At 39.4% G+C, this 13,317-nt stretch overlaps 1 protein-coding gene across 1 annotated transcript in view; it reads right to left on the bottom strand.

Moving 5' to 3' along the window:
- The window catches only part of GMPS (guanine monophosphate synthase), a 44,270-nt gene extending 40,523 nt beyond the window's left edge, over nt 1-3,747 (bottom strand). Inside the window, exon 1 of the mRNA XM_021719357.1 lies at nt 3,573-3,747. Coding sequence (XP_021575032.1) covers nt 3,573-3,640 — 68 coding nt within the window. The 5' untranslated portion in view covers nt 3,641-3,747. The remainder of the gene's footprint in view (nt 1-3,572) is intronic.
- Between the last annotated feature and the right edge of the window lie 9,570 nt (nt 3,748-13,317).

A 13,317-nucleotide genomic window follows, 5' to 3' on the forward strand; every position in this document is an offset into this window, starting at 1 on the left:
TTTTTGACGAATTGCAGAGACGAGATCGCGCCATGTTGCCCAGGCTGGTCTCGAACACATGGGCTCAGGCAATCCTCCTGCCTCCGCCTCCCAAAGTGCTGGGATTACAGATATGAGCCAACGCACCCAGTTAACTTCACCTGTTTAAGGCATCTAACAGCCTCAACGATTTGCCCTGAGACCCAGGAAAGGGAGCCAATATTAGTATTTTCCACATGCCCTGCTCTCAAAATTCAGGTCAATACCGCAATTTAGCTAAATTATGGGTTAACTGGGGAGTCAAACTACTATTAAAAAGAACTGCAGGCTGGGCGCAGTGGATAAAGTCTATAATCCCAGCACTTTAAGAGGTCAAGCCGAGAGGATTGCCTGAACTCAGGGACTTGAGACCACCAGCCTGGGAAACTTGGTGAGACCTCGTCTCTACAACGAATCAAAAAAAAATAAGCAGGCGTGGTAGTGCATGTCTGTAGTTCTAGCTACTTAGAAGGCTGAAGTGAAAGGACCACCTGAGGCAAGCAGGTCAAGGCTGCGGTAGCCATGAGCGTGCCACTGCACTCCAACTCCCCCTGAAAAAAGAACTGCAAACTGAGATCTATGTTTCTCTTCTCACCACTGATACATCTAAGTTGGCCCTCAGTAGCCACCCTAAAAATGTAAGACATTTTAATATTATAATTTCACATAAAAATCTAGAATTCTGGATTTTCTCTAGAAATAAAGAAAAAGTCTGGCAACACTGGGCCCTCACTCCTGCATAACTACAACTTTCTAGAATCACAGAGAGGTTTGTGCCTCCAGACCACATGTGCTCTCCCATTTGCTACACACACTCACTCATACAACAAAGCATACTTACACCCTTGACACATTTTAAGGTGCAGATAAATGTGATGCATCTACATGCAAAGGAAAATGCATTCTAAGATCCAATCCAAATCTACTTGCAAACAAATTTGGATTATAATTTACCTTTTAATTAATGGCTCCTGGCACATAAAGATATACAAAGTATCTTGCTAGACTTATCAAGAATAATATCACAAAAGTCAAATTTATAAAAACTAACTTGGCAAGCTAGGGTTATTTTTTGAATACATAACCATTTCAATGAGCTCAAAAGCACCCTTTGAACTTTATATGGGTAACACAAGATATGGCATACAATGTTTACTAGCCTATTACCTGCAAAAGAGAGATAGAAGACAACCTAGTCAGATGATAAATGTGGCATCTTTTGGATAACAATTCTAAAGGGGTGCAGGGTAGCCCTACACGTAGATCTGTATCCTAGCTCCTAAAAATACAGAAGCTAAAATTCTAGAATACATACTTCCTAATGAAGACCTCTAATATCTCAGTATGTTATAGTTTTGGTTTTTTTTTTTTGAGTTGGAGTCTCACTCTGTTGCCCAGACTGGAGTGCAGTGGCCACTCCCAGCCACCGCAGCCTCGACCTGCTGGGCTCCAGCGATCCTTCCGCCTCGGCCTTCCAAATAGCTGGAACTACAGGCATGCACTACCACACCCAGCTAATTTTTGATTTATTGTAGAGATGAGGTCTGCCAAGTTGCCCAGGCGGGTCTCGAACCCGCAGGCTCAGGCAATCCACTCACCTCCGCCTCCCAAAGTGCAGGATTACAGGCTGAGCCACCGGGATTACAGGCTCAGCCACTGAACCTGACTATGTTATAGTTTTATAAAGGATAACCACCATGGAACTGCCCAGCATCCCTCATTAATCTGCTAAACAATTTAAGGCTATAAAAGTCTTAGTACTTTTTTTTTTTAAATTGATGGACTTAGTCAAGGATAAAACTCAAGTAGTACTTAAACCAATTATGAAAAAATCTTATCTCTATAAATCTTAGGAGCTAATCACTCTTTGAGTGTTCTATTTCTATCCCACCATTTTGAAACTATCTTGCAATTGCAAGCCCCAATAAGTCATAAATCATCCCAAATACCAACTTGATGTATCAAGCAGATTAGAGTTCTTAAAATAGGTGAGTTAAGATGTCTTTTATGTCACAAAACATTTATTATAGAAAAATGATGGTCAAATAGATGTTTCTGCAGAAAGGATCATAGTAATAAAAGTACCATAGTTCCTATTCCTCTACTACAAAAAAGCTCTAGGCACAAGCTGAACCTAGACACTATTTATGATCAAGAGGCAGGAAATACAATTAGATTTCTTTTGTCAAGTGCTTGGTTATCCTATTCTAAAACATGTAGTCTGGGTTAGTGGTCGAGGTTTTTTTTTTGTTTGTTTCAGCTGGGGTGGGGAAGGTGGAGTCATTCAGACTTCTCACATGGTTTTCTAAGACCTGTATCACTAGTTTTTGCTGGTAAATCAAGTCAACGGAACTAGATAAACTCAAGGATCCCTTATTACCCTAAAATTCCAACTTAAAAGAAACGGCCATTTTTCATCTGTATCCTAAGACCAGAATAGTTAAACTTAAACCTGCCTTTTCTGAATTCCAATTTACTCTACTTCAGAACCATGAAATCACAGAACAATGAACACATGTGAGGTCTTTAAAAGTTATTTTAACTATTTTCACATTAGGAAAAAAATATTTTTTTAAGAAAAACAAAACTTTATATTTTGGGAGAAACAGTATGTTTAATATTAAGGTTTAAGAGTCAAATAAAACCATAAACTGCACTTGCTTGCTTCTAGAGAACACTCACAATAAAGAACATTAATTCCAGCCGGGCTCAGTGGCTCAGCCTGTAATCCCGCGCCTTGGCTGAGGTGAGTGGATTGCCTGAGCCCGCAGGTTCGAGACCCGCCTGGGCAACTTGGCAAGACCTCATCTCTACAATAAATCAAAAATTAGCCAGGCATGGTAGCGCGTGCCTGTAGTTCCAGCTACTTGGAAGGCTGAGGCGGAAGGATCGCCGAGGGCCAGCAGGTTGAGGCTGCGGTGGCCGGGAGCGGCCACTGCACTCCAGTCTGGGCGACAGAGTGAGACTCCAACTCAAAAAAAAAAAAATTAATTAATTCCATAAGAAAAGGCAAGGCGTTAACCAGTAACAGTTGTTAAAGGAAGAAACTGCATATAAGTTGGCTGTTGATTTTGACTAGTTCTAAGAATATAAACTGTTGAAATTAGCCCTTAAATTATATTTAAGAAATTATTCTTCACACTTTAGAAATTAGTCTTTTGGGACAGGAAGCAAAAGAGACTTATTGTACACAGATTTCATCTCTTTGGGGTACTCTAGCTGACTTCCTGTGTTTTCCTTTGATTAAATGCGGTAGAGGGTGAAGAATAAATGCCCATAATAGTTATATCTAAAGCCAACCCACAAATCCTATAAAACGTAAAACATTCAAATGATAAGCTCTTTTAACTGTGCAATTAAAATTAAAGTAATCTTTTTAACTGAAAGCTTACACTTTCCCTTTAATCCCTCCAAATCAGAGCCACGGGAAATTTTTCATAAAACCATTCCATACCTTATTTTCACAGAAAAATTCAGTCCCCAAGCAAATGAATAATAAAACATGCCAAAATCTAAGCTCAATCTCCTCATAAAAACATGAGTGAAAAGCATACCGAAATCCTTGTTCTTTTATGGCAAATGCTGGTGTTTCCAAGGGGAAGATTTCAGACTGCACAAACATTTCCCTCACTCTTCGGTCTATGACCTTCCCATACTGAGCACCAGCATCCAGAATGACAACGGCTTCATAGTTGTGGTGGCCATCCTTCAGGTCTCCTCCAGCCTTCTCCAGCTGCAAATGTTAATACAAACATCCATTCCTAATTGGGAAAATTAGAGCCACAGTACTTTAAAAAAAAAAGCAAATCACTTTCAACTCCAAAAACACATAGAAACAAAAACTTAGAACTCTCTGAGTTCCCAATTCAAAACACCCTCCTTTTAAGGGGAATATTTTAATATTTATATGTGGACATACATTAAACACTTAAACTGAATAAAAGCTTCCATTTGTGGACTATGTGATCGGTCACTTTATGTATACATCTTACACACATGATTCAATAGTAGAATGAGCATACAATCCAGCTCTGCCAAAACACAGTCCTGGTTTATGCCTGCCATACTGGCATTATTATTATTGTTGTTGTTGTTACTATATTATTATTATTATTATTATTATTATTATTTTAAAGCGAGATTTATTGAGAAGACAGAAATGCTCCCACAGTGGAAGGGGACCTGAGGGGGTTGCCAGGCATTATTATTAATAGCGCCTTCCTTCAATCCCAGTTTGGACAATAAATTACATAGTCACCCTATCAATAGTCATAGCATTCCTATGAGGAGGGACTGAGGAGGAAACTAAAAGTTTGGTACTAGAGTGTAAGCATGGCCAATTCACTCTATCAGAAAATTTATATATATATATATATATATATATATATATATATATATATATATATGTATCTAACCCCAACACTAAGATTTTAATAGGTTTTTAAAATCTTATCTCTGTCAAGTGTACACTGATAACACTTTTCTGGAAAGCAATTCAGCAAAAGGTCAAATGGTTAACTGTGTGCTGAAATATGTACCTGAAATCGGTTTCAAAATAATGCAAAGGTAGTTGGGTATGGAAGAAACAAGACTGCCCATGTACTGAATCACTGAAGCTGGTGATAGGTACATTAAGTTCACAGGACTAGTTTGGTCTCTATCCTGGTTTTTTATGTGTGTATTTTGAATTTTACAGAAGGAAAAGCTTGAAAAATGTACGTATACCTGGAAATCCACTAAGAGGAAGCATATACTATATGACCCCATTTTAATGTAGTCTATGTAAAAGTGCAAGTGTCTGTATGCCTGTATAAAAAAGAAGAGTATGAGTCAGGTGTGGTGGCTCACGCCTGTAAATTCAGCACTTTGGGAAGTGGAGGCCAGAGGATTGACAAGACCTCATCTTTACAATAAATCAAAAAAACAGCTGGATGTGGCAGCACGCACCTGTAGTTCTAGCTACTTGGAAGGCTGAGGCAGCCATGAGAATGTCACTGCACTCCAGCCTGAGTGACAGAGTGAGACTCTGACTCAGGAAAAAAAAAAAAAAGAACAAGAGTATGGTGGACATATATCAAAATGTTAAAAGAGTGATGCAACAGTTTCATCTGAAAAATGAAACTAGAAGTGACTTTAAATTTGTTTTTCTTTATACTCTTCAATATGTTCTAAATGTTTATAATAATCATATTTTGGGAGTTTCCCCCTCTCCAGTTGTAAAATTTGCACATAAAATGCTTAAGCAGGTCCTTTAGCCACATTAACCTTTTCCAACCCTCTCCATCTCCATTTATCTGCAAAAAAATAAGTGCAGGCCTGCACTTTCTGCTGCAGTAATGAAAAAGCAAGTGTCACAGCCACATGGAGAGGAGGATTTGTGAGAGGGATGTAACCATGGGCTAGAAACAATTACTCAGGACACAGTAGTGAAGGCTTTGGTCATAAGGGCATTCAACATTGTGGAAAAATAAGGTCACAGGAACAAGCTAAAACTTTTTCCTTCAAACCTTTGTTTTTAGTCTTAGTGTTCTCTGACCCTTCCCCCCCAACTTAAGGGATTTCTCCATAATTCCTTAATCTCAATGTTTTAAAGAATAGTCACACTATTTTTGAGAGACCAAATTTCTCAGATCCAGTCACATTATCACTTTTACAATTTTTACCAAATCCGAGTATAACCTATTTTACATTACAGGCAGCGTTCTTGCCTGTACGGTCCCGATACTGCACAAATTTCAATTACCCTGGTTTATACCAAGGTTTAGTTAATTAACACTAGTCCCCAACAACATGGCTCAAATGTCAGTTATCAAATATTACTGTGATAGTTAAAGCACAAACTCCACTGCCCTGTTCTTCAGTCCGCAAATCACCAGGTAAATAACAGATAAACATCAAGATCAGTGACCAATCGCATCCCCACTTTCAGAGACTGTTGCGGATTGGTCGCTGAACAACAAATAGCCACAAGCGCAGTTTGTTGCCTCCGTCTTAGTGATAAACCCACAGGGCATTTTACAAATACAGATAATCCAAGCAAGGGCCTGGTCAACAAAGATAGACATGCAGCAAAGAAATGAAAAGCGATAATGCTGGAAGTGAAACTCAAATACAAAAGGAGTTACAGAAGAAGATGCTGACTGTGGCAGTGTAGACACTGCTAGGGTTTGAGAGCCTCTGGATATGCAGCCACAGGAACTTACCAGCACCAGCGAGAAAAATGGTTTTGATGAAAAGAATGGCCATGGCCCAGAGGAAGTGACTCCAGGAAAACACTTCACATTAAAGAAACTTTAGGAGGTATTTCATGACATGAAAAGTACAAGGGAGGCCAGGCACAGTGTCTCATGTCTGTAATCCCAGCACTTTGAGAGGCTGAGGCGGCAGGACTGCTTGAGCCGAAGAGCTCGAGACCGGCCTGAGAAATATAGTGAGACTTCATCACTACAAAAAACGAAAATAAAAAAGTTAGCTGGGGTCGGGCTCAGTGGCTCAACCTGTAAACCCAGCACTTTGGGAGGCCTAGGTGAGTGGATTGCCTGAGCCTGCGGGTTCAAGTCCCGCCCGGGCAACTTGGCGAGACCTCGTCTCTACAATAAATCCAAAACTAGCCAGGCGTGGTAGAGCGCGCCTGTAGTTCCAGCTACTTGGAAGGCTGAGGCAGAAGGATCGCCGGAGCCCAGCAGGTCGAGGCTGCGGTGGCCGGGAGCTTGCCACTGCACTCCAGTCTGGGCAATGAAGTGAGACTCCAAATCAAAAAAAAAAAGGTAGCCGGGAATGGTGGTGAACGCCTTAAGTCCCAACTGCTTGGGTGGCTGAGACAGGAGGATCACTAGAGTCCAGGAGCTTGAGGCTGTGGTTAATGTAAGTGTGCCAACGCACTCCAGCCTGGGCAACAGAGTGAAACTCCAGCTCAAAAAAAAAAAAAAAAAAAAGTGCAAAGGAGAAAATGTTGAAAGTCACCAAGGCATAGAAAAGATACAAAGGGAAGTGATGTTTAAATATTCCTGGTAATTTTTTTTTACAAGAAATAAAATGCTTTAATTTGCAATGTTACTAATGTTTTCAATTTTACCACACTAAATAGTAGTTATACTATTTTTTTATTTCCCTATACTTTTATAATTGACAGGAGTTTTTAATGTTTTAACAAAAGCTTTTTAAAGGTCACAAAACAATCAGAATTTTCCCACTGATTACTAAAATTGTTTTGCAGTTTCAAGCTCGCATGATTATTTTTATGGTTGTTTTACTATTGTACATAGCAAGGACTGCACTAAAAAAAAACTGGCCAGGTTCAGTGGCTCATTCTATAATCCCAGCACTTTGGGAAGCTAAGGCGAGTGGATTGCCTGAGCCCGTGGGTTCGACACCAGTTCAGAAAACTTGACAAGACCTCAACTCCACAATAAATCAAAAATTAGCCAGACGCAGTAGCCCACAACTGTAGTTCCGGCTACTTGGAAGGCAGGAGGATCACCAGAGCCCAATGGGGTGGCCGTGAATGTGCCACTACACCCCAGCGTGGGCAATGGAATAAGATTCCAACTAAAAAAAACAAAACAAAACAAATCTCTACTCAAATAAATGTACTTTAAAATAATTTTTACTGTTTTCTTAGCAATGTTTTAAAATGTTCAGCCACATGACACCAGAGGTCACTCAAAAAATTTTGACTCCTTGCCTCCCTTCTCTCCCCCTTGACTATCAATTTACCTATCTGGCACATAGCTTCAAAACAAAGAAAAAGGCCCCCAGTAATACAAAGTTCCTTTCCTCAAAATCTGGAATTTACTTACTCCACTTCACACACAGTTGTAGTTAGATAATTAGATATCCAAAGCATCAACAGATTAGAAAAACTACCCTAACGAAAGAAAACAGTTAGTCATATCAAAGTAAAGACAAATAAAAAGCAACATCACAAAACAGAAGACGCTATTGTATCTATTTATAAAATCTATTAAAAAGGTAAAAGTCTAAAGGCTTAAAGTGTACATCCTTCAACTGTCCTGATGTCGTCATCATAAAGTGAATTATGTTCATAAAGATGCAAGGAAAAAAATATCCAACTCCTGGGCTCAAATAATCCTCTTGCTTTGGCCTTCCAGTGCTGGGATTACAGGCCTGAGCCGCCGCGCCCAGTCTCTCTATCCTTTTTTATTTTAAAAAAATTTAACCTACAGAAAAGTTCAAAGTTTGGCATAATATACACCACTCTTCATCCAAATTCAACAACTAGTAACATTATGCTACATGTTCTTTATTTCCATCTACACATATATTTCCAGAAAGTAAACTGTAGACCTTTCATTCTCCAAAACACTTTTCGGCACGCATCTCCTACAAACAGGGATATTCTCCTATATAACTACAACACCACTATCACATCCAAGAAATCTCACACTGACGAATATTTACATACAAATTTCCCCAACTGTCACAATGTCTTTATGGTTTTTGCTTTTAATTCCAGAACCAATCAAGGACTACACACTTGGCACATATATTGCCATATACTGTCTCCTTTAACTATTCACCTGCTCACCTTGTCATGATTTTTTTAAGACAATGATCTTTTTTTTTTTTGAGTTAGAGTCTCACTCTGTCACCCAGACTGGAGGGCAGTGGCATGCTCCCGGCCACCGCAGCTTCAGCCTGCTGGGCTCCGGCGATCCTTCCGCCTCAGCCTTCCAAGTAGCCGGAACTACAGGCGCGCAACTACCAGGCCTGGCTGATTTTTTTACTTTTATTGTAGAGGTGAGGTCTCGCTAAGGTACCTGGGCTGGTCTCGAACCCGCGGGCTCAGGCAATCCACTCACCTAGGCCTCCCAAAGTGCTGGGATTACAGGTTGAGCCACCGAGCCCGGCATAGGCAATGACTTTTTAAAAAATGATCAGAACAGCTTTCCGTAGAATGTCCCACACCGGATCTCTTTGTTGTGTCATGATCAGATTCTAGATAAACATTTGACAACAACTTCACACTGGTGATATCATGCCTCCTCCTGATGTGGTACAATGGTAAGGACACAATACCACTTTGTTCCATTATTGGTGATATTAAGTTTGATCACCTGGTTAACATGCCAGTGTGCTTAAAAGTAAAAAAAAAAAAAAAAAATAGGATTCAAACCTTCCCTCTGCCTAAATTCTACAGAGAATTCCTCTCAGAATAATATTCAATAAGTCCCAAAATATTTTCCAAGTCCTATAAGCTGCTGGCCTACTCTCTAACCTAAACAGCTCTTTAAACTCCCCATGACTCTAGATGGTATGGAGTCTTCTCTGGCTGAAAAATACCCCAAACACACATGAATCAATCTCAAACATGCCAAGTGAAAAAAGTCAAACAGCTCTGAAATTACATTATCTGTTAAAATTTCCACTAGCCCAATGACACAGCTATCATTATCATGGTCATAGCTGCTCATTTTGAGTAATATACAGTTTGACAAAAACTTTTCCTTAAGGGAAAGGGATTCTCAGAGTCTCTCAGGGAATTTCTCTTAGAGCAGAAAGATGTCCCAAGGCTCCAGGGAAACAGAGGTGACTCAGCTAAGTCATCTGGAATAGACATCGTAGATTTTTTATGTAACTCACCAAGTACAGCATTTATCTAGGCATTCTATGAACAGCTGAGTAAGAGCCCTAGAAAAGTATAGCAGCTTATTACTCCTAGTGTTATGAATGCACAGGGGCAAAATCTTAACATTTCAGTCAGCGAAACATTTAGACACACTTGAAGTACTGAATTCTAGTGATTATCTGAAAAACTCCCATTGACATCTTCTGGTAAGATGAAGGAAGTGCTAGTATCAAAATTTAGAGAATGATTGTCCGTGGCCTGGAAAAAAACAATTCCAGAAGTAGCTGAGCACACTCAAGAAATGTTGAATCATCAAAATACCTGACATTCTAGAAGATGTATGGAAAGATAGGGCCTAGACAACTCAAGTCAAAAAATGATTCAGGAGAGTCCGGTTGAACATAAAGATGCTTTAGAAATAGCAAACTAATTTATTTTCACTTTAAAAATATACATATAAGTGGTGTATGATTCTTAGAAGTCTGTCTAAATAAGCCTCCTTCTATGTACAGATTGAGCATCCCTAACCTGGAAACCCAAAATCTGAAACTTCTTGAGCACCAAAATGATGCTCAAAGAAAATACACATCTTAGATGTCTGGATTAGGGATGATCAGACAGTAAGTATAACACAAATATTCCGAAATCCAAAAAAGTGAAATCTGAAACACCTATAGTACCAAGCATTGCAGGGAAGAAATACTCAATCTGTATATATAAAATTTGTATATGCAAAAAAAGTTAGTTTTTCTTTTTATGCAATAAATGTATAAAATGCCTTAAGGAAATGGTATTTATACCTAAGAAAAATCTAGAAGTCATGAGACATTCCTTGATGCACTAATGTAACATTCTAGATCTACATTTGGTCATATAAGCAATGCTTACCAAACATCAACTGTTTCATGTTGTCTAAATTATGATCACTGATGTTTTTCCCATCTGTCTTACAATTAACACATTTGTAAATATTAAGCAATATAAACAAAAACGTTGATCACTTAATTCATCTGAGGGCAATTTCTCTATCTTCTTTAATCTGAGCACAAAACACATAGGATTCTATTGGAATTCCTTCACTACAAGTCTCTAGTGACAGTGTTGTCTGAGACTTTCACAGCTTGTGGTTAATAAATAACTTCATAAACATTGAGAACACTCTTTTTCCTAATGAGATTTCAAGTTAGTATTTCATTAAAAACTCTTACTTAGTTTCTGCAAGTTATATAGGTCCAATCCACCATCAATCTCCATATTCTTTCAATTCAATTACTTTTTCTCCATAACCGAACCAATTTGTACCTCTCATTAGAGTTTCATCTTCTTTGGACTAACCAGCCATGTCTCTTAGTTTTTCAAAGCAATTCAAATCCTTTTCTATCCTATCTATAAAGTCAATAGCTCCTTTCAGGTTTGTGTGGGCTTCATTCCCAAGTATAATGAACACAATCCAAGTGTACTATCTTAATTAATAAATTAAAAAGCAGTTCAGCTATGACTCATACTACTTCGAGTAACCACTTAAAGACAGACACCTATTAACACATACCCTGAATATAAAATTGGTTGAAGAATTCTATCTTCTCAGGTTAGCTAAATAAAGTTCAAATGCAGGTAATCTGTACATTATAAACACTATAATCTATACACTATAAACAGAAAATAAAAGCACAACTCTATATTACCTTTCTCTTCTAACTCGAGGGGAAATTAAAAGTTAGTCTAGGTTCACAATTTCTCATCTGAATTTTATTTTATTTAATTTTTTAAGAATTGGTGTCTCGGCTGAGGTGAGTGAATTGCCTGAGTCCACGGGTTCGAGACCCACCTGGGCAACTTGGCGAGAGACCTCATCTCTACAATAAATCAAAATGAGCCGGGCATGGTAGGCGCGCCTGTAGTTCCAGCTACTCAGAAGGCTGAGGCGGAAAGATCGCCAGAGCCCAGCAGGTTGAGGATGCGGTGGCCAGGAGTGGCCACTGCACTCCAGTCTGGGTGACAGAGTGAGACTCCAACTAAAAAAAAAAGGAATTGGTGTCTCACTCTGTTGCCCAGGCTGAAGAGCAATGGCACAATCATGGCTCACCACAACATCAAACTCCTGGGCTCAGGTGATCCTTCCACCTAAGCCTCCTGAGTAGATGGGACCACAGGCACGCACCACCACACCTGGCTGATTTTTTAAAAAATATTTGTAGAGATGAGGTCTCACTATGCTGCCCAGGCTGTTCTCCAACTCCTGGGCTCAAGCAGTCCTCCTGCCTCAGCCTCTCAAAGTGTTAGGATTACAGATGTGAGCCACCGCATCCAGCCTGAATTTTAACCCTTTTGAAACCAACACCTATTTTCCCATTGAGTTTCAATTATCCTAAAACTTGTCTTTCAAAAAGTTAAGGCAATTTTTTTTTGTTGACACATAAACTATACTTATGCAGCCAGTTTTAAAATAAATAACAGAAAATTTCGCACTGCTGACTAAAATCAAAATATACTCTTCTTTGCCTCATGATTTGTAAATCCCCAAAAGCTTTACTAGAGTTTTTTTCCTATTCAATAATAAGCATTAGCCAACTGAAAAACAAGGCTATCTTTGGGTAAATTTAAACCAATATCATACCAAATAAACCTGCTTATTTCTAAAAGTTGAAAGCATACACATAAAAAAGACTGAATATTCAGTAACAATTGTGGTCATACTATTAAAATATTGAAAGAAAAAGTTGTGAATTATGTTCAGTTTGATTAGTTCTGTTCAGTTAATTCCTCAGGTATTTTCTTCTGTTGATCTTTAGTTGTCCTGGCTGACTCTGCTTTCCTATTGTGACAAAATCTACTATTCTCACAAAAAATATTTTTGAAGGTGATTTCTAGTGTGTGCACATGTGTAGCCTGTTTGCGTGAGCAAGAAGAATCAAAGGTTTTTTGCAAAGAAAGGGAAACAGTACAGATTTATACTCAAACTTTCACTTGTTTTCTTTAGTTCATACTATCAGTATACCAAAGATGACTTCAAGATACAGGACACTTTTCACGCAGAGATGCAAGATAAGCAAAGGGCTAGGTCTTTTTGGATATACTGAAAGTTTGTGAACAGCCTCAATGTTGCCTCTAGTGTGATCACTATTCCTAAAATACTTTTAAGATATTAACTTTAGGTTAGATGGGGTCCATACTTTTTTTTTTTTTAGTTGTAGTCTCACTCCATCGCCCAGGTTGGAGTGCAGTGGCACGCTCATGGCGACCACAGCCTCGACCTGCTGTGCTCTGGCATTCCTTCCGCCTCAGCCTTCCAAGTAGCCGGAACTACAGGCACGTGTTATCATGCCATGCTAATTTTTTTATTTATTGTAGAGATGAAGTCTCGCCAAGTTGCCAGGGCTGATCTTGAACCCGCGGGCTCAGGCAATCCACTTGCCTCAGGCCCCCAAAGTGCTGGGCTTATAGGCTGAGCCACCGAGCCCAGCCTATACAATTTTTTCTTAAGAAAAAGATTAGCCGCTCGGTGGCTCAGCCTGTAATCCCGCGCCTTTGGGAGGCTGAGGTGAGTGGATTGCCCGCGGTTCGAAACCCGCCTGGGCGACTTGGCGTAGACATCATCTCTACAATAAATCAAAAATTAGCCGGGCGTGGTAGCGCACGCCTGGAGCGCCTGAGCCCAGCAGGTCGAGGTTGCAGTGGCCATCTCTACAAAAACCCCAAAAATTAACTGA

Source organism: Carlito syrichta, unplaced genomic scaffold (genome assembly GCF_000164805.1).
Source record: "Carlito syrichta isolate Samal-C Ts95f unplaced genomic scaffold, Tarsius_syrichta-2.0.1 Scaffold314595, whole genome shotgun sequence".
NCBI lineage: Eukaryota > Metazoa > Chordata > Mammalia > Primates > Tarsiidae > Carlito > Carlito syrichta.